Source organism: Neoarius graeffei, chromosome 19 (genome assembly GCF_027579695.1).
Source record: "Neoarius graeffei isolate fNeoGra1 chromosome 19, fNeoGra1.pri, whole genome shotgun sequence".
Lineage (NCBI taxonomy): Eukaryota > Metazoa > Chordata > Actinopteri > Siluriformes > Ariidae > Neoarius > Neoarius graeffei.
Genome location: NC_083587.1, coordinates 20,806,857 through 20,833,470, shown reverse-complemented (window position 1 = coordinate 20,833,470; position 26,614 = coordinate 20,806,857). Strand labels below are relative to the sequence as shown.

The 26,614-nt window shown below is 42.5% G+C and overlaps 1 protein-coding gene across 3 annotated transcripts in view; it reads right to left on the bottom strand.

The window, feature by feature from the left end:
* Positions 1-9,253: 9,253 nt before the first annotated feature.
* wasf3b (WASP family member 3b) overlaps positions 9,254-26,614 on the bottom strand; it is a 36,260-nt gene continuing 18,899 nt past the window's right edge. For all 3 annotated transcript variants that reach the window (XM_060900845.1, XM_060900846.1, XM_060900847.1), the window contains exons 3-9: positions 17,853-17,987; positions 15,662-15,815; positions 15,373-15,490; positions 13,800-13,981; positions 11,081-11,332; positions 10,634-10,932; positions 9,254-10,047 (exon numbers count right to left, since the gene is read on the bottom strand). In XM_060900845.1, coding sequence (XP_060756828.1) covers positions 9,890-10,047; positions 10,634-10,932; positions 11,081-11,332; positions 13,800-13,981; positions 15,373-15,490; positions 15,662-15,815; positions 17,853-17,987 — 1,298 coding nt within the window. In that variant the 3' untranslated portion in view covers positions 9,254-9,889. The remainder of the gene's footprint in view (positions 10,048-10,633; positions 10,933-11,080; positions 11,333-13,799; positions 13,982-15,372; positions 15,491-15,661; positions 15,816-17,852; positions 17,988-26,614) is intronic.

Sequence of the window (26,614 nt, the reverse complement as noted above, 5' to 3'; positions counted from 1 at the left end):
AGCCTACTTTTTCACGGCAAGCATCTGTATATAAAATGTAGACAAACTTGCTGTTGTGCTCATTTGAAAGGCCTTGGCGGCATCCCTCAGTGAGGGACGAAGCTGAGACGAGGGGGCCTCACTCTTTGCTGCATTCAGAACGTGTGCTGAAAACCAAGCAGCCATGGGGAGCTAAAAATAGCCGCGCCACTCACTGATCCGTCATCCGCTGGAGAGAAAAGCAGCACCCATCTTGCTTTGTCCTGCTTGCTATTTTGTGGATTTTTTTGCCTTTAAAAACCTTGACCGAAATGTGCCCGATTGGACACATATCCTCCAAATCAGAAGACCATGAAGAGCTAAGAAGAATCGTCTGAAATGAAACCTGTTGATGCCTTTATTTCAGTTTTGTGCCACAGGATGAGCAGCAGTGGTTTCCTCCTGCATAAAGCACTGGAACGGACTGGGATGGATGGGAAGTGCATGGATATTTAAGCAGTTGTGCATGAACGAAAAAGGGTTCACTTTGAAGGAATGTCCACATTAGTGACATTTGTTTAATTCAGTGATGTGTCAGATTTAAAATGTCTTTGGTTGTTGCCCTTCGTGCTTTACTTCCAGCTGAGCTCCAATCTAAACAGGAAAATGATTCAGTTTCATTGATATTAATCGCTAATCACTTGAAGTGATGTGAGCCTGGTTTTCAAGGGATACTTAACAAAATACAGACCTAACCCCATCACTTTTCACCACGTCAGTTCGTTTGCGCCGCTGGTTTCCTCCGACGTCACTGATTTCGATGAAATGTGCTTGTGACGGCGACTTTCCAAGAAAGAGCTCGGCAAAGTTGCTGTTCCTCAAAGAAATAGCGAAGGTGGGAAATTTGCACAAATTGTACTTTTTCTATCTAAATTCAACCCTATTTTTTTTTATTTGCACCTGAGCTCTAAGGACCAGCATACACGACGCCACTGAAGAACTTTTTTCTAAGAGTACCTGGTTCCGGTTTATTAAGTTATTTAGACACTTTGAATCGGAAGGAAATATTCTTTTTCCAAAAAAACAAAAAACTCATCTCATCTCATTATCTGTAGCCGCTTTATCCTGTCCTACAGGGTTGCAGGCAAGCTGGATCCTATCCCAGCTGACTACGGGCGAAAGGCGGGGTACACCCTGGACAAGTCGCCAGGTCATCACAGGGCTGACACACAGACAACCATTCACACTCACACCTACGGTCAATTTAGAGTCACCAGTTAACCTAACCTGCATGTCTTTGGACTGTGGGGGAAACCGGAGCACCCGGAGGAAACCCACGCCGACACGGGGAAAACATGCAAACTCCGCACAGAAAGGCCCTCGCCGGCCACGGGGCTCGAACCCGGACCTTGTTGCTGTGAGGCGACAGCGCTAACCACTACACCACCGTGCCGCCCCCAAACAAAAAACTATATACCATAAATAACCTTTGGCTTGTTCTTCTGCTGGAACAAATAACCTTTAGATACCGATAGAACCGTGGGACACACATGCTGTTCGAACCTGACACCAAATCTACCCCTCTTAAGTGTTTTCCCACAAGGGGAACCCTAAAACCTCTGAGACGTGTTTTTTTTTTTTTTTATTAATTGGATTTTTTCAGTACAATTTTGTATTTAGTTGCAGGCATATTGTCTAAACCTGGGACTAAATCTATCACTCTTAAGTATTCTTTGAGTTGTCCTGAAGTTCTACAGTTCTATATAAATGAAAAACTTCTTTGGTCGTGAGTTGAGGTTGGCGTTCTTGGAGCGCTTGTAAAGATCTGGCAGTGCAAGAAATGTTTTAAATGAAAGCCTCACAGTGTGGGTGCTGCTCCAACACTGTCACTAATTCCACGGTTACAAATTCCATAGTGATGACGAAGACACGTTAACGAATCGTGGTAATGGAATGTTTGTCTTTACGCAAGCCTGTTTTGTTCCCAAGCCCGGATCATGCTGATCGATGACGTAAACAGAATTTTAAACGGCGTGACGAGTCATGATCCTAAACGCTCAGTGAAATCAGTCAGTCGAAAACCAGCTGGACTCACCGACAGGTCGTGGCCGTTTAAAGAACCTTCACCATCCCGGAAACCATTGAGGAATCAGTTTTAAAAGTGTAGAAACCACAATCGTGTGATGCTAGTTGTTGTGCATGTGTTTTCCCCCTATAGTGGAACAAAAACAACATTTGAAAGCCAGATAGCAATGTTTTGGCTGTTTGACGACATCTGGAGAAAAAGTTGTTCGAATTTCAGTTTTGTTTCCAGAATCACACTCTAATCATGCTTTTGAAATCAGCGCTGAGGTCAGACTCCACGAGCAAGCAATAACCATGTTGTGAGTGTTTCACCAAAACGACAGCAATACTCCAGCAGCAATAACAGCTTCGTCCAGTGAATCAGAAATATCACCCGATGACACTCTGTATGACGCTCTAAATGTCCCTGAGTGGAAATAAAGCAGCACTTTTACTGTAAAACCCAAAGCATTATTGATGAGTGAAGCTGTATTTCCAAAATGTGAAGCCTTGGTGCTATGACACCAGACGAATGGAATCGGTTCCTTCCCCTCAGTGTCACATGTTCATGCGGTTTTCATCTGCTGTTATGAATCTCTGACCTCTAACGTGTGTCATGTCTCTGTACGTTCACATTTGTCGCATGGTGGTGTGCACGTGCGTGCATGCGTATGTGTGTGATGCTAAAAAGCCTGTCTCCCTGAAGGCATGCAGAACAGACAGAGGTGAGGTGGCAAACATCTCCTGTGTGAATTCCCCAAAGATGTGTGTGGGGTAAAGAAGAAGAAGAAAAAAAGCTCAGTCTTCCTGTCATTCAGAGACGCCGCCTCTTGAGCCTCGTGACCTTTAACCTGAGTGACCTCTTTTTTTTTTTTTTGTCAGTCTAAAAGAGCTGCTGCTGGAAGGTTTAATATTTCATCATAGACGACAACGATGATGACGTTGAAGATTAAAAAGCGCGCCGGAGACGAGAACGCTTTTGAAGAATCGATTTATTTTATTATATTATCAATTTTCGATTTTTTTGGTTCCTCCTGCATTTCGACGTGCTGTACCTACGTACCTACCTACCTACTGCCTTTTCTGAATGTATCGAAAAAGGAATCGTTATTATCGTTTACTCGCCAAAGCGTCCATCCGCTCGTCGAGCTGGTCCTGTAAATAAAGCATGAGATATCAGAGAGGCATTGTGACATTAATCATGGCGAAATTAACCTTGGGCCTTGTCCAAATTCACCCGACGTAACCTCTTTACCTTGTCTCCTTTTTTTCTTTGAGAGCTAACCGGTGTCCGTTTTGAGCGGGCAAAACGATCCGTGTGCAGCGATCCATATACGCAAAGGCAAACAAGACCAGGAGAGGATGAGGAGAGGATCGTGCTTCAGAGCCGCACGCTGGCCGAGTCTTTAGTTCAACGTGATGTAATAAGATTCATTTAAATATTCTAATCGATAATACTGAGTAATATTACAACTTGACATGTTCTGATGGAGGACACAGATGTACCCAATCGTAGATGTGCTGTAATCCAGTGTAAGAGCTTCACTTTGATTGCAAAAATGACCTGTGATGCAAAAACATTGATATACTGGGTCCGTTGAGACAAAAGCTGAAGCAGAAGGACTACTGCAATGACACCTCAAGCTTTTGAGGTATTTGAGGCGAGGGCTTCGAGCAAAATGTTCTCTTGGGGCACCCTGCGTGTCATGAATGAAAAATGGGGGCTGGGTGAAATAGGAACAGCATCCTGTGTAGACGTATGCATAGTCTTATCTGTGAAAAGCACTTTATTTTGTATTTTTTTTTTTGAGAAATGGCATAACAACAACAACAAATACGTATCTGCAAAATTATTATTAGAAAACCTGATAATCGACATGCACTATTTAACTGAGATGTTGTAAGACATTACGTGAACGTGTTGTATATTTTTCCAAGGTGTTAGTGCTCTTTTTATTGCTTTGGTTAGTTTAAAATTGAGAGATTCTTGTTAATTTTTGTATTAAAAAGAATGTGCTGTGCATTAAAAATAACCCAGCCTGCACTTGTTTTATTTCATCCGCTCGCCACCGAGGCTCCACGGTTGCCATGGAGAATTGCATCCCAGCTGTACTGTTTCCATAGAGATGCCAGTCCCCTAAGAACCCGTTTCCATGATGAAGGCTCGACGGGTCCCGGAGCAGATGATTCGTTTCAGTCTGTCGCCGTGAGAGCAGAGTTCACACAGCCTTACTTAAGGGATCTTAAGGGCTTTCCAGGTCATGTGACCTCCAGCTCTGCTTCACGTGGTGTGTTTTTCTATTAACTCAACCATCTCGCCTATTAACTTTGTCGATTTGTTAGAATCACAAGCAAAGCTTGAATCTCAGCTTAAAATGATTTTTTTAATTAATCTAAAATATCTAAATAAACAGCTGGATGAGCGTCATATTGTGGGTTTGAGCGCACAGAACCAGTCAAAAGTTTGGACACGCTAATTTTGAACATACTTGAAATATTTCTTCCGAATACATTTGTGACAGAATCATGACACTAATATATATCGAGGCAGCGTTGTTCTCCACTCTCACCATCATTACGTGCCAACACTGTCCAAATCATTCTAGTATTTTCGACGACAGAGGGTGCTATTACTTTCATATGGATACATGCGTCTGGAAAGAGTACGGTACACCATAGTGTTTCACCTTCTAGAAATAACCCCAGGTAACATGTACCTCGCCTGAACTGACCTGTTGTTAAACATCCCGTTATATCCTGCGGGAAAAGAGGTTCTGCGGAAGCAACGTTGATTTAAAACAATCAGTCCGTATTAAACCGAGTATATTTATGTACACATACGGGATTTTTGGTGTGACGACGATGCATACATCATGAAAACGCTCCCATCTCTGATTTATACAGAAATCGCTTAACCGATCATGATTACCACAAACGTCTTCCATCAGATTTACTTTACAGACGTATGCAAGTCGAGAAATCTTCTCCCGACTGAAAAGAACCCGAGTTCATCCTTACCCAGAGTGTAAAAGTGTTTCCACTGAATGGTTCATTTCATCATTTCAAATCATGCGTTCAGCATCACTGGTCCACTGCATGGTGCTTGGATCCCTAATCACTGCTTCAGCTCATTTACCTTACCATTTTCTACATTATACAATAATGGGAATTAAACTTAAGATAAGGCCACACCAGTTTAATTAGTTGGTTCTCGGATTTTTTCAGGAAAAATATGAAGCAAGCGGGCGAAATAAAAATAAAATAAAAATAATAATAAGAAGAAGAAACAATAGAATCACTATGGGTGCCTTCGCAGCTTCGCTGCTTGGCCCCCAAAAATGCTCTGATGGTAAAATTTGTGGTGGAAATAGACCAAACAATACAGGCAAACCAGTAAACAGAATTTCGACACACCTGTCAAAGATTTTACGCTTCTGTTCGCTGAATATCCTAACAAATCACAAACAGGCTTTGCAGGACTCCCCTCCACAGCCATGTTTCTTCCACAAGTCTTTATCGAAAGTGAAAGGGGCGATTTGATTGGTTTTCGACGTCACGTGACCGCATGTCACGTGACCTTTTCTGTTGGCGGGAGTTTGATTTCGATTTTTTTTTCCCATTTTGCATTTTCTTCAAGCGGCAATTCCGAGAACCAACTAATTAAATTGGTGTGGCCTAAACCAAAAATCAAAACACTTCTTTTTGAGTCTTTAAAGGGGAACTGAAGGCAAATTTTTTATTATCAAAATTCTATTTATCTCATTTTATAAAATGTAGGAATGCATTTTCGATAGCTATTTTGTCACTGCTATAGCAAGTTATGAGTGTTTGAAAAACGCTATGTCATACATCAGTCCGTAGGTCAAAGCAATGGCCGTAAACGAGATTCGCTGAGACCTGTGCAAAACATCGTAGGACGGAAGTAAAACATACAGCGCAAATCAAAGTGGCCAACATCTGCTAACATTGTCAAAAGACGCGAGCACCCTCTTTCGAATGCTGACGTAATCAAGCCGGAAGTTTCCCCTGTGTCTGAAATCGCTCCCTACTCACTATATAGGGCACTATATAGTGAGGACGCCATTTTGTAGCGCTGTCCGAAACCTTAGTGAGGATTATGTGGGAAATGCGCTCAGTATAATATGGATTTATGACAAAAAATACATGCCTGTATTTATTATTTTGAAAACCTACCAACCACCTGATCTGGCACGTTTTAATTGTGCGACAGTAATGACGGAAATACCAGCGCGACGGACTAGTCCTTATCCTGTCGTCTTTCCAACTCTTCTCTACTCCACGCTGGTTTGAAGTCGTATGGAATAATCTCCATCACTGATGAACCTGGCAAATCTCGAAATTAATCTAAATTGGAATGATATGGCGATCTGGCCGCTGTGTAAACAGTTTTCAAAATGGCGGCGCTGACACTTCACGTTTGAAGTCTCGCACAAGTCTTGTGAAGATCGCGTGGATAAGGCCACACCAATTTAATTAGTTGGTTCTCAGATTTTTTCAGGAAAAATATGAAGCGAGCGCGCAAAATAAAAATAAAATAAAAAAAAATGCTCTGATGGTAAAATTAGCGGTGGAAATAGAGGGCTTTCATAATAGAGAAACAAAACAAAGACAATACATTATTGTTACACACTTCATATGGCTCTTTTAATAGCTTATCTTATTTCCACCCGTATGCATTAAGGGCTAGCTCTGGCTGCACGTCTTTTATCAGGCAAACCAGTAAACAGATCGACTAAATAAACAATTGAATTACAGTCAATTGAACATCTACAACGCACAGAAAAAAAGATTTGACCAGGAATAGGCTACTTCTGATGGCTAAATACTCGGAATGATTTTTTGTTTGCCCCTCACATCAATCAATGAAATGTATAAATCAAACCCACCTCCACAGAGCTGTTGTCCAAGTTGGCATATTGCAGGGTAACAAGCTCACGGCATCTTGAGTACAACTGCGCAAAGCTGTATGCTTGAATTTCGACACACCTGTCAAAGATTTTACGCTTCTGTTCGCTGAATACCCTAACAATCACAAACGCAGGCTTTGCAGGATTCCCCTCCACAGCCATGTTTCTTCCACAAGTCTTTATCTAAAGTGAAAGGGGCGATTTGATTGGTTTTCTACATCACGTGACCTCAACCTGCAGTCGATTTCGATTTTTTTTTTCATTTTGCGTTTTCTTCAAGCGGCGATTCCAAGAACCAACTAATCGAATTGGTGTGGCCTAAGCGACGCCTGCTGTGGACGATACGAACTACATTCAACATGGCTAAAAACCGAAAAGGCCGATAAGTGTAATAGAATATGCCAATACAAGTCACGATATGAGGTGAATAAAACCGAAAACGTAATTGAATAACATGTTATTTAAGAAATAAAACAAGTTTAAAAACGACTTCAGTTCCCCTTTAAGGCCGAGTGTGTCTTTAATTACCTCCTAAGATCCATCGTCAAGCTACATGGTTTTCCTGAACAACATCGCAGCCCAAGTAGTTCTTTAGTTTGCTCTGAATTGATGAGAGACCCGGACCACTCGTTCACAACAAAGAGCGACTCGCTCACAGCCGAGTACACAGAGTGCGCTGCTCCTCCGAGGGACTCTCACAGCCAACGGGAGAAACTGGGGTTGAACCTGCTGCCTTTGTTAAAGTTTTTTTTGTACACTGCACGTACATCGAGTTAATTATTAAATAAATATATGAATAACAATGAATATATTTCAATATGTTATGGAATTACGTATGGATATCAGAATGTCACACTGATATCGCCACATTTTAATCAAATTTAACTCCATTAGGTGAGTAATTATCTCATTTAGTGTCATAAATGAGACACATTTCTGCAACTAACAATCTAAGGCAGCTGGGCCATAGAAGGTTCACGCTGCATGCTGCATGCTGCACACTACACGCGTGTAAAGAAAAGTGGACAAACGTAGCATGACTTGCTCTGGGCCATAGAACGGCGTTCACGTTGCACGCTGCACACTTCACGCGTGAAGCGTGAAATGAACATGCACACTTTTTTCTAGGCGTGAAGATGGAAATTCCAGTCAATGCATGCGGTCACCGCCGCGCCAGCCAATCAGAACGGGTCTAGGGAGATAACTCTATGCTTTCAGGGGAAAACTTCAGAAAAAATATAATTGAATGGTATAATTGAAAAATAGTTCTTCATCGGGATTGTCAAGCAGATTATAGAATGTTCGGTGAAATTCACCACGGGTTTCTCTCAGAAGGAAGTGTTCTCGGCTCCAAATTCTGTTCCTTTTTCTCTTCCTCTGTCTCAGTAAAAGCAGAATGAGGCAATCGTCGTAATCCGAAGAGTCCATATTGTTGGTTACTCGGTCAAAGTAGAACAGACGCAACACGTGAACATCCAAGCATGAAGTTTAATGGCCCAGGGTCCGGTTCTTCACATGAACGTGTAGCGTGTAGCGTGCAGCATGCAGCGTGAACCTTCTATGGCCCAGCTGCCTAACATATGTGTGAGAGAGAGAAAGAGAGAGGTTTTGATCTGTATGTGAGTAAGGAGGTTGAACTGACCTCCTTTTACATATATATGGAGATCAATTCAACCTCCTTAGGTGCATACAGATCAAAACCTCTCTCTCTCGCTCGCGCCCGCGCTGTCTGCATGCACATATAAGGAAGAACATTGCCCACTTGGCATTGTGGATACGAGTTGAAATAATCCTGACTGTATGTTTGAGTAACAGTGAAATGAACACATGTACTTAGTTATTTAGTTTATTATTTGCTCATTCTTTTGTGTGAATGTTTGTTCATTTAATTAAAAAAAAAAACACTTGGAATAAAAAAAAAAAAATATATATATATATATATATATATATATATATATATATATATATATATATATATATATATATATATATATATGTGTGTGTGTGTGTGTGTGTGTGTGTGTGTGTGAGACGAGTCATGGAATCCACGGACACGTCTGCCGAAACGAATCTGAGAAAATCGCAAAAGCAGCATTAATTAATTAATTAATTAATTAATTAATTAAATAATTAATTAATTCTTTCGCAATTTTCTCGGATTCGTTTCGGCCGACATGTGTCCGTGGATTCCATGACTCGTCATATATTGCCCAAAAATGTAAAATAGTTTCAATTATTAATTACTACATTATATATATATATATATATATATATATATATATATATATATAAAATGCTTAATAACAATACAATCTTTTAACATATTTTAAACACTTCATTGTTTTTTCTGGTAAAAAACGAACACCATGTGACCTCATCGACTGGATTTAGCCACTACTGATGCCTATATTGGGGACGCGTGCTGCAAAGAAGCTTTTCGTAATGTTGCTATTATGACTCCTGCTGACGAGTGAGTTTGGGAAAACCATGTACAAAGATAACGTTCGTTGCGGAAGAGCGTCTCTCAACTCTCTCTTTATCCCTAAAGGGCAACGTTATCGGGAAACCTGCCCCTGAGCTCATGGAAAACTAATTCAAAAGACCAAGGGTGACGTGGACTCACTTCAACTCCAACTCTACCGTCACCCTGCGTTATTTTTCATACAACTCGTGATCAATACGAAGGCACAAAACCACTCAGGCATTCAGCTTCTTGAGCAGTCAGTCATGTCGTTACATTTTGAAATCACTCGACTGCTTTTCCTGCGAAATAAAATTCCTTTTCACACCGAGTCTTAGAAACAACTTTCAAGAATAAGCCTTTTGATCAAACTGATCATGAACACGTTCAATCAAGTCCAAACTTTTGAGCGCTTCTGCACATCTCTGGACTGTAGATACTGCAGTGTTACGGTAAAAGCAAGTGTGAGTGTGTGTTTTTAGTCAGACCAGTCGTTATCCTCTAACTCAGAGTCATCCTCTGAGTCGCTGTACTCCACGGCGATGCGGCGGGACAGAATGGTGGCCACGTCGTTCCCCACCGGCTCCCGCTTTGCCTGCTGCTCCTGCTGCTCCTGCACCTTCTTCAGCTGGATACCTGGGAGTTAAAACACACACACGCACACAAACGTCATTTTCAACTCTAATGGTGGACCTAGGGAGCAGCGAAAAGCAAGAAAGGACCTTTTATTACGTTAGTGAACAGTAATTTTTTTAATATTTGATTTTTTACACTAATGCATTGTTTCAGTTTATATTTTAAAGCAACAAAATGTCCTACATAATACGCTGAGGAAGTGGAAGTTGTCTTTGTTAGTAGAAATGTCCATTTCTGTGTCCAATATCCTCATTTTAGGTTTATCTACTTATTTGAATTGTGATGATAGCAATGGGGGTGAATACTTATGGTGATATAGTTGGGTTTTTTTCCTAATTTTTTTTTACAGTTTGTATTGATTTTCCTTCCCAGACTTCAATATTATGTTTTTTTGTTTCTAGATTCATATATAATCCCAGTCCATTAGATTCCAGGGAGTCACACTGTAAAATGTGGAAAAGTTCAAGGGGGGTGAATACTTATACAACCCATAAGAAACACGACAAGCAGACATTATACATCAGGTGATTTTCTACTCCCTCGAGTAATACATACTCAGATTTATAGAGACTGAGAAATCTCTTACCCATGCGTATGGCTGCGAGCAGGTCACTGCGGGCATCGTTCGTGGGCAGGGCTTCAGCGGGCACAGCTGGCCGTTTGGGTGTGATGGGTTGGGTGGTGTTGGGTGGTGGAGGTGGTGGCCCTGGTGGAGGAGGAGCAGCTGAGGGTCCAGAGGCAGGTGAAGCAGGCAGGACATAACCTGTGCTTACAGTGGGTGGGCCTGGAGGTGAGCCCATGGGGGACATAGCAAAGGCAGTTTGGGATGATGGAATGAGAGGAGCTGTGGGTGGAGGGGGCGGGGCTGAGTTCATGTAATCCATACTGCCATTAAAAAAAAAAAGGAACAGAAGGAAAATGAGGAATAGGAATTTTCTTGATCACCACAAGGTGGTGCTATTTATATGAAATATACAGTAGGCTTATTTGGCATCGATTAGGTTTTTGCCGTGCAAATTATATTTCTACAAACCTGTATTCCATTGGTGGGAGGGGCATGGAGCCGTTCATGCATTCTGTGAGTGGAGGAGGGGGCGGGGCCTGGTGTGGACGGCCCAGTGTGCCCGAGCGGTACGCTGCAGACCCTGTCCTGTAGTCCGGCTCTATGCCCATGTGGGTGTGAGCTGAGAGAGCCGCCATGCTTGGGGGAGGGCCAGAGTATGTGTGGGCGTGGCCTGCATGGTTGGTCAGATAGCTGTGGTCCAGGTGGTCTAGGCCGCGAGACCTAGAGAGAGGGGGGGGGGAGGAAGAAGATAATATTCCATTTATACATGGTATGTCTTATACAATCTGCTTACATTTTAGATTTCCCCTCAGTTTGGAGAGTGAGTGCATCTGTGATCATTCTTACATACATGTTAAGTCTGTGTGTCATTGATTTATTTTATTTTGTAAATGAGCTTTTAATTCAGTTAAAAAGCAGTTTTTAGTGTAATTCTTATTACGTCCTTAGGTCACCTATAATGTGTAATAAAAAAGAAAAAAAAATACAGTGGTGCTTGAAAATTTGTGAACCCTTTAGAATTTTCTATATTTCTGCATAAATATGACCTAAAACATCATCAAATTTTCACACAAGTCCTAAAAGTAGATAAAGAGAACCCAGTTAAACAAATGAGACAAAAATATTATACTTGGTCATTTATTTATTGAGGAAAATTATCCAATATTACAGATCTGTGAGTGGCAAAAGTATGTGAACCTTTGCTTTCAGTATCTGGTGTGACCCCCTTGTGCAGCAATAACTGCAACTAAATGTTTGCGGTAACTGTTGATCAGTCCTGCACACCGGCTTGGAGGAATTTTAGCCCATTCCTCCGTACAGAACAGCTTCAACTCTGGGATGTTGGTGGGTTTCCTCACATGAACTGCTCGCTTCAGGTCCTTCCACAACATTTCCATTGGATTAAAGTCAGGACTTTGACTTGGCCATTCCAAAACATTAACTTTATTCTTCTTTAACTATTCTTTGGTAGAACGACTTGTGTGCTTAGGGTCGTTGTCTTGCTGCATGACCCACCTTCTCTTGAGATTCAGTTCATGGACAGATGGCCTGACATTTTCCTTTAGAATCCGCTGGTATGATTCAGAATTCATTGTTCCATCAATGATGGCAAACTGTCCTGGCCCAGATGCAGCAAAACAGGCCCAAACCATGACACTACCACCGCCATGTTTCACAGATGGGATAAGGTTCTTATGCTGGAATGCAGTGTTTTCCTTTCTCCAAACATAACGCTTCTCGTTTAAACCAAAAAGTTCTATTTTGGTCTCATCCGTCCACGAAACATTTTTCCAATAGCCTTCTGGCTTGTCCATCTGATCTTTAGCAAACTGCAGATGAGCAGCAATGTTCTTTTTGGAGAGCAGTGGCTTTCTCCTTGTAACCCTGCCATGCACACCATTGTTCAGTGTTCTCCTGATGGTGGACTCATGAACATTAACATTAGCCAATGTGAGAGAGGCCTTCAGTTGCTTAGAAGTTACCCTGGGGTCCTTTGTGACCTCGCCGACTATTACACGCCTTGCCCTTGGAGTGATCTTTGTTGGTCGACCACTCCTGGGGAGGGTAACAATGGTCTTGATTTTCCTCCATTTGTACACAATCTGTCTGACTGTGGATTAGTGGAGTCCAAACTCTTTAGAGATGGTTTTGTAACCTTTTCCAGCCTGATGTGCATCAACAACGCTTTTTCTGAGGTCCTCAGAAACCTCCTTTGTTTGTGCCATGATACACTTCCACAAACATGTGTTGTGAAGATCAGACTTTGATAGATCCCTGTTCTTTAAATAAAACAGGGTGCCCACTCACACCTGATTGTCATCCCATTGATTGAAAACACCTGACTCTAATTTCACCTTCAAATTAACTGCCAGTCTTAGAGGTTCACATACTTTTGCCACTCACAGATATGTAATATTGGATAATTTTCCTCAATAAATAAAAGACCAAGTACAATATTTTTGTCTCATTTGTTTAACTGGGTTCTCTTTATCTGCTTTTAGGACTTGTGTGAAAATCTGATGGTGTTTTAGGTCATATTTATGCAGAAATATAGAAAATTCTAAAGGGTTCACAAACTTTCAAGCACCACTGTATTACACGTCTCCACAAACTCTCTGAAATAAAAAAATGCAACACTTGGGTGGTTATATCATCAAGGTCCATCTTTTGACTATGCATTTCACCAAGGTCCATATGGTGTGTGTCCCTTCAGTACATCAGTGGTCCTTCGGGCTTAATTATGTACCCGAAATTATTTTTAAAGTTATAAAAATCCATGCCAAGGGTGTAAAACATGTCCCGCTCCAGCAGCAAGGGACTGGAGCCTACAGTCTGGTACCTTTGTAAGAATGCAGTGAATGTCAGGACAGAAACATCTGATGCCGCATCTCAAATATTGCGAAATCATGACTGCTATATATAGAGCTCGTGATCTATACGGAGCAATTCAAGCTCCTGTGTCCCGGCAGAATGGATTTTTAACCTTGACAAATAAACAAACCCTCCTGGCTGATCAGGACTAAATATTCAAGAATTCTTTTGGATTGTCTTTATTTTTCTTTAACAATAATATATATATATACACAGTATATATATATATATATATATATATATATATATATATATATATATATATGTGTGTGTGTGTGTGTGTGTGTGTGTGTGGTGTGTGTAAGTAACCTTTCACCTGTTTTCTGGAGACATGGAGCTCTCAGACGATCCTCCTCTGTGCACCGTGTGCCCGTGCCGTAGGTCGGGCCTCAGTTCCTTATCAAAGGCCATCATGTTCCACTCCTGACGCCGGTTACGAGCCTTTCGCACCTTCTTCACCTCTCTCTGCAGCGTCCCATCCACACAGCGCTTCTGCTCCTGGAGTGTGTTAACATGGACAAGTGCTTCATTAAAACATTTCATCAACACACACACACACACACACTTTCAATTCTCAAATCTGACTGGTCACCAGGTGCTGCTTAAATATCTATAAATAAACGCAGCTCTGTTTGTAGTTCTGACTGTAATTCAACTTAAAGGCTTACATTAATGCACTCATTCGAATACGTTATAGTTTCTATAGTAACAGCTCATCTACCAGGACTTGGATGATGGACGCTACACATAAATTAAGGCTAATAATACATGTATTTAATAAATGCATCATATTTATTTCGGGCGGCACGGTGGTGTAGTGGTTAGCGCTGTCGCCTCACAGCAAGGTCCGGGTTCGAGCGCCGTGGCCGGCGAGGGCCTTTCTGTGTGGAGTTTGCATGTTCTCCCCGTGTCCGCGTGGGTTTCCTCTGGGTGCTCCGGTTTCCCCCACAGTCCAAAGACATGCAGGTTAGGTTAACTGGTGACTCTAAATTGACCGTAGGCGTGAATGTGAGTGTGAATGGTTGTCTGTGTCTATGTGTCAGCCCTGTGATGACCTGGCGACTTGTCCAGGGTGTACCCCGCCTTTCGCCCGTAGTCAGCTGGGATAGGCTCCAGCTTGCCTGTGACCCTGTAGAACAGGATAAAGCGGCTACAGATAATGAGATGAGATGAGATGAGATGAGATGAGATGAGCTACTAGAACGTAAGTGATAACAGGAACTAGCTTCTCTCATGGACGGTCTACAGCATTAACTGTAACTACAAATGGATAAAAAACACAATGTTCATCTCATCTCATCTCATTATCTGTAGCCGCTTTATCCTGTCCTACAGGGTCGCAGGCAAGCTGGAGCCTATCCCAGCTGACTATGGGTGAAAGGCGGGGTACACCCTGGACAAGTCGCCAGGTCATCACAGGGCTGACACATAGACACAGACAACCATTCACACTCACATTCACACCTACGCTCAATTTAGAGTCACCAGTTAACCTAACCTGCATGTCTTTGGACTGTGGGGGAAACCGGAGCACCCGGAGGAAACCCACGCGGACACGGGGAGAACATGCAAACTCCGCACAGAAAGGCCCTCGCCGGCCACGGGGCTCGAACCCGGACCTTCTTGCTGTGAGGCGACAGCGCTAACCACTACACCACTGTGCCACCACAATGTTCATTAATGACATAAAAATGTCAAGTTGTTGTGGTATTAGAGGAATAAAACTTTTCAGGACATTCTGTTGCAGGAAATGTGTGTGTGTGTGAGAGAGAGAGAGAGAGAGAGAGAGAGAGAGAGTGTATGAGTATAATTAGTGATCGTCTCTGATTAGACACAGATTAAGGAGCATTAAGACATAAAATAAACAAGAAGAGCGACGTCAGACTGACCTTCTGCCGGCGTTTCTCTTTCCTCTTGTCTTCCGTGTCCTGCAGCATTTTCTCCTTCCACAGGTCAAAGAAGTACGACGGGTCAGTGTAAAATTTCAGCCCTTCCTTATTATCGTCCCTGTAAAGAATAGAGACAGAAATTACAAAAACACACAGTGGTTCATTTAATGCACTTTAATCATGTCCAGGGTTTGTGCCACATCCACTATGGGAGGTGTAAAGGAGCAGCCTGAGACTGAGATTACTAAAGATTAGCAGTGAGCACACACACACACACAGTGACACACACCTGTAGGGCGTGAGGATGTTGAGGGGCGGAGGCGGGTCACTCAGCTCGTGCATCTCTTTCACAGGGACTGGGACGCTGCTCTTGGACACCACCTGCTGGTCCTGTACTGTCGAGCTCTTAAAGGCCTTCCTCATGTTAATATCCTGCAGAGAGACTACATGTGCGCGCGCACACACACACACACACGTAAATTATATACATAGCATTTTTTCCGCACATCCAAAAACAAGACCCGGCCCAAAAGGAACCAACAGAACTTGAGTAAAAGTTTCTGTTTTATTTATTTTTGCATTCAGTGTTTTTATATCTACACTTGTGTTCAAAATAATAGCAGTCCAACACGACTAACCAGATCAATCACTGTTTTTGGTGGAAATTATATTACTACATGGCAAATAATTTACCAGTAGGTGTAGTAGAGTCATAGAAAACCAACAGACCCAACATTCATGATATGCATGCTCCTGAGTCTGTGTAATCGAATAATTAAGTGAAAGGGACGTGTTCAAAATAATAGCAGTGTGGAGTTTAATTAGTGAGATCATTCATTCTGTGAAAAAACAGATGTCAATCAGGTGGCCCTAATTTAAGGATGAAGCCGGCACATGTTGTACATGCATTTCTCTCTGAAAACCTGAGAAACATGGGTCGTTCCAGACATTGTTCAGAAGAACAGCGTGCTTTGATTAAAACGTTGATTGGAGAGGTAAAACGTATACTGTAAAGAAGTGCAGAAAATGATGGGCTGCTCAGCTAAAATGATCTCCAGTGCTTTAAAATGGACAGCAAAGCCAGAGAGACGTGGAAGAAAACAGAAGACTACCATTCGAATGGATCGAAGAATAGCCAGAATGGCAAAGACTCAGCCAATGATCAGCTCCAGGGTGATCAAAGACAGTCTGAAGTTACCTGTGAGTACTGTGATAATTAGAAGATGCCTGTGTGAAGCTAATCTATCGGCAAGAAGCTCCCGCAAAGTTCCACTGTTAAAAAAAAAAAGACGTGCTGAAGAGGATACAATTTGCCAAAGAACACATCGACTGGCCTAAAGAGAAATGGAAAAACATTTTGTGGACTGATGAAAGTAAAATTGTTCTTTTTGGGTCCAAGGGCTGCAGACAGTTTTTCAGATGACCCCCAAACACTGAATTCAAGCCACAGTACACTCTGAAGACAGTGAAGCATGGTGGTGCAAGCATCATGATATGGGGATGCTTCTCTTACTGTGGTGTTGGGCCCATTTATCGCATACCAGGGATCATGGATCAGTTTGCATATATCAAAATACTTGAAGAGGTCATGTTGCCTTATGCTGAAGAGGAAATGCCCTTGAAATGGGTGTTTCAACAAGACAACGACCCCAAATACACCAGTAAGCGAGCAGCATCAGGGTTCAAGACCAACAAAATGAAAGTTATGGAGTGGCCAGCCCAATCCCCGGACCTTAATCCGATAGAAAACTTGTGGGGTGACAAATTGTGGAATGTTGTCAAATCATCCTGGGCTGGAATACCTGTTCACAGGTGCCAGAAGTTCTCAGAAACCATGGTTATACAACTAAATATTAGTTTAGTGATTCACAGGAATACTAAATCCTTAAGATTTTTTCAGTTTATACAGTAAATATTTGGAGTTTGTAATGCAAAATGCAGACACTGCTATTTTTTTGAACAGCCCAATGTTCATTTTTCTTCATTTTCTGTAAAGTAATTAAAATATTCATACATTTTTCTTCATGTTTTGATGTAGAATATAATGTGCAGTGTTCCCAATGCATGGAAATAAAAACTATTATAAGGATTTTGAGCTTTACTCACGTTTTTAAACACACTGCTATTATTTTGAACACAACTGTATATGATTTGATATGATACGTTTCTGTTACCTTCTTAAAAAAGTACTAACATCACACAGAAACTGGAAGCTTTGGCACTGAAATGTCACCGATGAAAAACATTTTAGATGCCAAAAGCTTTATTCATTTGCATGTTGACAATAAGGACAGACTTCGCTCTCACTGCTGCGCAAAATACAAAATGTCCGAAGAGTCAGAAGTATAAGTTACTATTCAAGTCTACTTCGTTTCCGAGCTGCTGTCTCTTATCTCGCTCTGCGTAACTCTATCCGGATAAATCCAGCACAGAAATGTATCGAGTGCTGACTTGGAGTTCGGTTTCCCACAATCCCTTACCCTCCTCTACGGTCGAGTCCAGCTGAGTGACCTTGACGGCGAGCCGATCGATGCGATCCTGCAGGGAGTTCGCTCGCAGATAAAATGCGTTGGCTTCATGGAACAGCTCGCCAAATATGTCCTCCGCATGCTTACCTACAGACGAGATCAGGCGCAGGAGAACATCAATGACATGCTTTGCATTTTATTACTGTTAAAATTGTCTCGAATAAATATCATTATATCATATCAAAACAGGATCAACTGTGAGCTACTGCTCACTTACGTATCCCCCGCTCTCGCTCATATCAGAATGCAAGCGATCGAAGGAACAGGACACTTATTATGAATATGACTTCTTCAACAAATAATGAACCCTGAAACAAGTAAGTAAAGAGCAGTGTCTCTCCCCAGGGATTTCAAATAGCATCCTGGTGAACGGTCATTTTGAAATAGCGTTTTGCTTCTCGCAATAGCGTCAAAATCCATGCTATATGTTTCGTAAACACATTCAGTCGGTAAACAGGCAGTTGATGTGCGACAGACCTGAAAATGGTATACATGGTATAGAACCCCAAGCTGAAGTTTGGTACCAAGTGGCTATAATTTGTGGTTGTTGAGCAAAAAGGGTGTTTTGGACAGACAGAGGTAAAAAAACCAAACAAACAAAACAAAAAAAAACAGTATACCCCCCTTCCTTTGGAGCGGGGGTATAAATACGTCATAATATATGCACAGTGGTGGCACGGTGGTGTAGTTGTTAGCACTGTCACCTCACAGCAAGAAGGTTCTGGGTTTGAGCGGAGTTTGTGGAGTTTGCATGTTCTCCCTGTATCTGTGCGGGTTTCCTCCGGGTGCTCCGGTTTCTCCCACAGTCCAAAGACATGTAGCTACTCTAAACTGCCTATCGGTGTGTATATGTACCCAGCACCAGATGAGGGTTTGGATCCCTCTGGTGCGCTATAATCACCCAAGAGAATTCAGGGAAGCGAGCCAATAGCTTCCTGGATTGCCGACCCTCAACTATGAGGACAGCAACAGACAGACAGACAGATACTGTATGTACAGTAAAAAAAATGAAAGGTTTTTTAATTAATCATACACAAATACGGGTGGCACGGTGGTGTAGTGGTTAGCGCTGTCGCCTCACAGCAAGAAGGTCCGGGTTCGAGCCCCGTGGCCGGCGAGGGCCTTTCTGTGTGGAGTTTGCATGTTCTCCCCGTGTCTGCGTGGGTTTCCTCCGGGTGCTCCGGTTTCCCCCACAGTCCAAAGACATGCAGGTTAGGTTAACTGGTGACTCTAAATTGACCGTAGGTGTGAATGTGAGTGTGAATGGTTGTCTGTGTCTATGTGTCAGCCCTGTGATGACCTGGCGACTTGTCCAGGGTGTACCCCGCCTTTCGCCCGTAGTCAACTGGGATAGGCTCCAGCTTGCCTGCGACCCTGTAGAACAGGATAAAGCGGCTAGAGATAATGAGATGAGATGTCGCGAATATCACTTCTCACATTGCGCTGTTACACAAAAATAATCCGCGACACACCAGAATTCCTGTTCTCACTTACGTTACAGCAGCTAGAAACACTCGCTCTCTCACCAGCCTCTCTTTGTCTCTCTCTTAAATTTAATAACACGGTTAATAAGGAAATAATAAGTTAAATTTAAAGTAAAAAAAAAAAAAAACATTGCTTATCAAGTTACAAAGAAACCAGAAAGTACAAACTCTTCCATCCTGAAGACTTGAACATGAGCTCGACCTCTCCGAGCAGAAAATATCATCACAGTAACGATGAGATGATTTTAAAACTCGGGAATTTGACATTGCTGTAGCGTAAATTATTTTTAACCCATTGTCCGTGTAATACAGCTGGGTTTTTTTTAGCTGTGGCTGCAGAACGACATTTGATAAAACGTTTGACGTAAAGTATTGGGTTTAACTGTTAGATATAGTGCACTGTAAAGAGTGACATGGAAAAAAGTAATAAAGTATTTAGTTCCTCCAGCAGCGTATTGCTGTGGATAAACAGATTGGCATCACTTTATAATGTGAAAAGTTTATTGTTATAACAATACACTATTTATCTTGTTATAACATGAAATGTTTCATGCTATAAAGAGATAAGTTGTTTTCAGGTGGAGGTGGACGTCACGTTAAGTTTCATGATAGAAGCTAACACTTCGAATAAAGTGTTAGTATAAATACACAGCACGTGCTGATTGGTCAAGAAATTCGGACTATTTCTTGATAATCACCTCGAGTGACTTGGCAAAATGGCGGCCGATCGTTTTGTCACCGTAAGTGAGGAAGAATTACAGATTATGAAAGAAAATCCTGTTCCTAAAAGCACTAAAGATTCCTCTGTAGTCTAAAACTACAAATTTTACAAGGTGGGATTGGGATTTATTTATTTTATCGATTTCAAAACAAAGAATTTTATAGACCTCTTGCAGTCACGTGACCGAATCCCGGCTGGAATGTAAACAGCCGCCATCTTGTCGGTCAACAACACAGCTGAATATAACCGACGGACTACACGGCTCATTTTTCTAATGAACAGGTAACTCGATATATGTCTCAAATAAACGACCTACAGATTAGTGACCCTTATCGATTACCGGACGTAGTTTTCACGACCGTGTCAGTGGATATTGAACTGCCAGAGGTGGAATACCCAGACGTGTATAATTACCTCATTAACTTTCCCTCGCTGTTCAGTGGTGAAGCACTGCGTGCTTATAAATCTCTGGTCAGTTATCTTTACAGAAATTCAGGATTTGTCAGCGACTCAGATGTGGCATCTTGTAAACAAGAAAATAACAATCCTCATTGGACGGGTAAGTCACTTAAGTATTGAGTACTAGTACTGATACTAGATATATCAGTAGTATCTAGTATAGCACTGACCAGCCGATTATAGAATAGAATAAGGTAATTCCAGCTGTAATTCCAAATCGTCCGTCTTGTTTACCATGGATCTGGCGTTGGAGAGGTAGAGGCTTGGCAATGGAGGTTTGAGTGGCTGTTTTCTGAGCTTAGTCAACAGGCCGGCTCTGCAGCCTCGCTTTTGCTTCCGCTCCCGACGCCGCCTCCTTCGCCTGCCAGACCCGATAATCCACGGAGACCCTGCTGGTCTCGCTATCTCGTCCGGAATGTTGTGCATGCGATGGAAATCGCTACAAACCGTCATTTTCTGCTGGAAACCAATGTCCAGTAAGTCTATACGGTTGTAGTGGATATTGAAGTCCGGTACAGACGAACAACACGCAAAAATACACACAAAAAACATAAAAAACGTGCACAGGTAGGGAGAGCTTGTAGCCGCAGCATCCCCATCATGCGCCGCCATATCCACTATTATGGTTGAATATTTTATATTATCAGTTAGATCAAGTATCAGTAGTCTATCACTATTACTGTATATATGGTATACCTGATAGCAGCAATCCATTTTGCACGCCTGTCAGGGTCCCGTGGCAGCCTACTGTCAAGTGTATGTGAGCATCATGGGTTTCCCACACTTGAAAGGGAAGGACTCGGACACAGGATTCCACTCGTCTTATATTTTATTGATTTTCAGTGGAGTTGACGTTGTAGTAGAATTGTACAGTGGGGCAAAAAAGTATTTAGTCAGCCACCAATTGTGCAAGTTCTCGAACTTAAAAAGATGAGAGAGGCCTGTAATTTTCATCATAGGTACACTTCAACTATGAGAGACAGAATGGGGGGAAAGAATCCAGGAAATCACATTGTAGGATTTTTAATGAATTAATTGGTAAATTCCTCTGTAAAATAAGTATTTGGTCACCTACAAACAAGCAAGATTTCTGGCTCTCACAGACCTGTAACTTCTTCTTTAAGAGGCTCCTCTGTCCTCCACTCGTTACCTGTATTAATGGCACCTGTTTGAACTCGTTATCAGTATAAAAGACACCTGTCCACAACCTCAAACAGTCACACTCCAAACTCCACTATGGCCAAGACCAAAGAGCTGTCAAAGGACACCAGAAACTAAACTGTAGACCTGCACCAGGCTGGGAAGACTGAATCTGCAATAGGTAAGCAGCTTGGTGTGAAGAAATCAACTGTGGGAGCAATTAATAGAAAATGGAAGACATACAAGACCACTGATAATCTCCCTCGATCTGGGGCTCCACGCAAGATCTCACCCCGTGGAGTCAAAATGATCACAAGAATGGTGAGCAAAAATCCCAGAACCACACGGGGGGACCTAGTGAATGACCTGCAGAGAGCTGGGACCAAAGTAACAAAGGCTACCATCAGTAACACACTACGCCGCCAGGGACTCAAATCCTGCAGTGCCAGACGTGTCCCCCTGCTTAAGCCAGTACATGTCCAGGCCCATCTGAAGTTTGCTAGAGAGCATTTGGATGATCCAGAAGAGGATTGGGAGAATGTCATATGGTCAGATGAAACCAAAATAGAACTTTTTGGTAAAAACTCAACTTGTTGTGTTTGGAGGAGAAAGAATGCTGAGTTGCATCCAAAGAACACCATACCTACTGTGAAGCATTGGGGTGGAAACATCATGCTTTGGGGCTGTTTTTCTGCAAAGGGACCAGGATGACTGATCCGTGTAAAGGAAAGAATGAATGGGGCCATGTATCGTGAGATTTTGAGTGAAAACCTCCTTCCATCAGCAAGGGCATTGAAGATGAAACGTGGCTGGGTCTTTCAGCATGACAATGATCCCAAACACACCGCCCAGGCAACGAAGGAGTGGCTTCGTAAGAAGCATTTCAAGGTCCTGGAGTGGCCTAGCCAGTCTCCAGATCTCAACCCCATAGAAGATCTTTGGAGGGAGTTGAAAGTCTGTGTTGCCCAGCGACAGCCCCAAAACATCACTGCTCTAGAGGAGATCTGCATGGAGGAATGGGCCAAAATACCAGCAACAGTGTGTGAAAACCTTGTGAAGACTTACAGAAAATGTTTGACCTCTGTCATTGCCAATAAAGGGTATATAACAAAGTATTGAGATGAACTTTTGTTACTGACCAAATACTTATTTTCCGCCATAATTTGCAAATAAATTCTTTAAAAATCAGACAATGTGATTTTCTGGATTTTTTTTTCTCATTTTGTCTCTCATAGTTGAGGTATACCTATGATGAAAATGACAGGCCTCTCTCATCTTTTTAAGTGGGAGAACTTGCACAATTGGTGACTGACGAAATACTTTTTTGCCCCACTGTATATAGTAGGGTTTTCCAGAAGAAAAGGTAGAAGTAGAAGCAGAAGTAGAACCAGAAGTAGAAGGCGGAAATATGGCGTTTGACCGACAAGATGGCGTCTGTTTACAATTTGGATCGGCTGTGACGTCACATGCAAGTGGTCTATATGACTCGGTGTCAATAAGTGACACGCATCTGTGTCACGCCGTTATGACATTTACATGCTGCTTTTGAAGAATTAAATAAATTATATTTTAATCTGATTTTTGAAAACAATCCCATGTGTATTTATACTAAAACAATTATCCACCTCAGGCTCAGTGAATATCGGTGAATAATAACAACCTCGACTTCATATTGTTATTATTCCCCGATATTCACTTCACCTTCAGCAAATAATTGCTAATTATAACAGGAAATGTTTTATGTTATAGCAATAATTCATCACGTTATAACGAGATTAACAAGAACGGGATAAGTTCGAATGTCGGTATAATGTGAAAGTATCTCGTTATAACAAACTTCAAGCGAGACGGTCTTTCAATTTCATAAAATCGGTGAAATTTTGTTCCATCTGAAATGTGGTCATTGTGATATATGTTTATTTCTGTAATATCTCACAAACTATCAGACCATCCTGTGGCTGGGAAGTTATTTAATTTGAAGGGATTCCTGAGTAAATAATGTGCTTGAAATCGCAAGCAGACAGAGGAAGTCCGTGTGTGTGCGCATGCACAGGTTTACCTTTGAGCGTGCACTGACAGTTACATCATTCTGTTGCTAAACGAACAGCTGATCGCGCCGAGGTGCTCGCTGACCGCCGATATTTATTCGTTTGGTCCTGCGTTTCCTTTCCTTCGTATATAACATAATGTCTTTTCTTCTCGCTTTCCGTTACTGTAGTCAGCATTTCACATTTCATTCATTTTTCGCTCCTGTTTCAAATTTGTATCCCACAATGCCTTGCGTGAACGGGGAAAGCCCACCACGTGATGCATGACGTAGTATCTTGTATTGGGTCATGGTGAAGCAGGAAAAAATAGTGAAGAATTCAGGGCCACATGGCCTTAAATTCATTAACTGTTCTATTTTAAAAAACCTAATAAAATTGGAAGTCTGTGATTCGAATTCAGTAGCTTTCGGTCCACTGAACAAAAATAATTTGGTGCTGGGAAAATTCTTTCTACGACCTACTTATGAAAAATCTGAAAGGCATTATAACCTCACGTTATAACGTCATACTGATCCATTTTTCTTTTTCTGAAGTGGCAGCAATATGTGTCCGACATTCCCCATTCTATGATTTAGTTTTTCATTAATGAATACCAGCCTAAAGCCAGCAATAACCAAATAAAAAAATAAACTAAGTCAATATCATGTTTGTTTTTTTTACCTAAGACTCTACACTCACGCTGAAAATGAACGCTCATGTCTTATGAAAACAGCTTCAAGCTTCAAGTCCTGTGACGTGACATCAGATTTATGCCGCATCTCCCACCCTCACTTTGAGCTCGCTGTACTGTCATGGCCTCCGGCACACACTCTGCCGCTGGTGGAAAAATCAACGGGCTGTTTTAGAGAAGGAGAAACTGATGGCGGGTCGTGATCCTGCTGCTGAGGTACAGTAACGCCTGCGCTCAGTAATACACAGCAGTGAATTACAGCACAAACAATGGAGTCTATTTATAATGGCAACGTCGAACAAAAGCCTATAGGACGCTTTCAGGAAAATATTTACAGGAAGGAACAGTGACCTGGCTCTTTCAAAAGCCCTGACCTTTGACCCTGCACACACAAACACACTAAGTTCATACTCATCTACACGCATTCCCACGCCAACACACGTCATGCATCTAATACACACTAATACAGACAGGCTGTGGCCTTGTCTCTATGTGTTCCCACTCTAACACACACACACACACACACACACAGAGGCCCTGCCTCTGTTTGCCTCTCCGCCCCGCCGGCTTTTGTGTTTAGCCATTTATATTTAACCCACACATCTGTTGCTGAAGGCTCTACTCCACTCCCTCTACAGGCATCTACAATACAACACACACACAAACACACACACGGGGTGAGGGGCTGAAGACGCGGCTTGAGGAGAGAAACAGATTTTAGGGAGCAGGTTTTGGATGGACAATGAAAATACTATGAGACGGATGTACTGATGCAGGGGTGTAACGCAATGACTATCGGTATCCGAAGTGGGCGTGGCCAAAACACCACTACTATGCCGGTGGACACGGCAAAAAAACAGAAAGATAGAAATGTCAGGAGGAGGCATGTAACCATTCACCCAATTCACGACACTGGGTTCACGATTGGATTTTCCAAAATTAAACGAAAAAAAAATTAATACCAAATATGCAACACTTATTTTCCTCATCTTTCTAAATGTAAATATTCCTTTTGTTAAATTAAAAAAATACTTTTGTTTCAATAATAATTATCTACTCACATTTGTAAAGGATGGAGAAAAATATAGGAGCTACTCATCTCATCTCATCTCATTATCTCTAGCCGCTTTATCCTGTTCTACAGGGTCGCAGGCAAGCTGGAGCCTATCCCAGCTGACTACGGGCGAAAGGCGGGGTACACCCTGGACAAGTCGCCAGGTCATCACAGGGCTGACACATAGACACAGACAACCATTCACACTCACATTCACACCTATGGTCAATTTAGAGTCACCAATTAACCTAACCTGCATGTCTTTGGACTGTGGGGGAAACCGGAGCACCCGGAGGAAACCCACGCGGACACGGGGAGAACATGCAAACTCCGCACAGAAAGGCCCTCGTCGGCCACGGGGCTCGAACCCGGACCTTCTTGCTGTGAGGCGACAGCGCTAACCACTACACCACCGTGCCGCCATATAGGAGCTAATTAACTAAAATATTCCATCCATCCATCTTCTATCGCTTATCCGGATCCGGGTCGTGGGGGTAGCAGCCTAAGCGGAGCAGCCCAGACTTCCCTCTCCCCGGCCAACTCCACCAGCTCTTCCAGGGGAATATTGAAGCGTTCCCAGGCCAGCCGAGATATGTAATCTCTCCAGCGTGTCCTGGGTCTACCCTGGGGTCTCCTCCCGGTGGGGCATGCCCAGAAAACCTCCCTTGGGAGGCATCCAGATGGCATCCTAACAAGGTGCCCAAACCACCTCACCTGACTCCTTTTGATGTGGAGGAGCAGCGGTTCTACTCCGAGTCTCTCCCGAATGACCAAGCTTCTCACCCTGTCTCTAAGGGAGAGCCCAGCCACCCTGCGGAGAAAACTGATTTCTATCGCTTGTATCCGCGATCTCATTCTTTCGGTCGCTACCCATAGCTCATGACCATAGGTGAGAGTGGGAACGTAGATGTACCAGTAAATTGAGAGCTTTGCCTTTTGGCTCAGCTCTCTCTTTACCACAACAGACCGGTTTAGCGTCCGCATCACTGCTGACGCTGCCCCGATCCGTCTGTCCAACTCCCGCTCCCCCTTACCCTCACTCGTGAACAAAACCCTGAGATACTTAAACTCCTCCACTTTAGGTACCTAAAATATTCCTTATACTAAAAATTAAAAAGTTAACAACAAATAGGCCTTT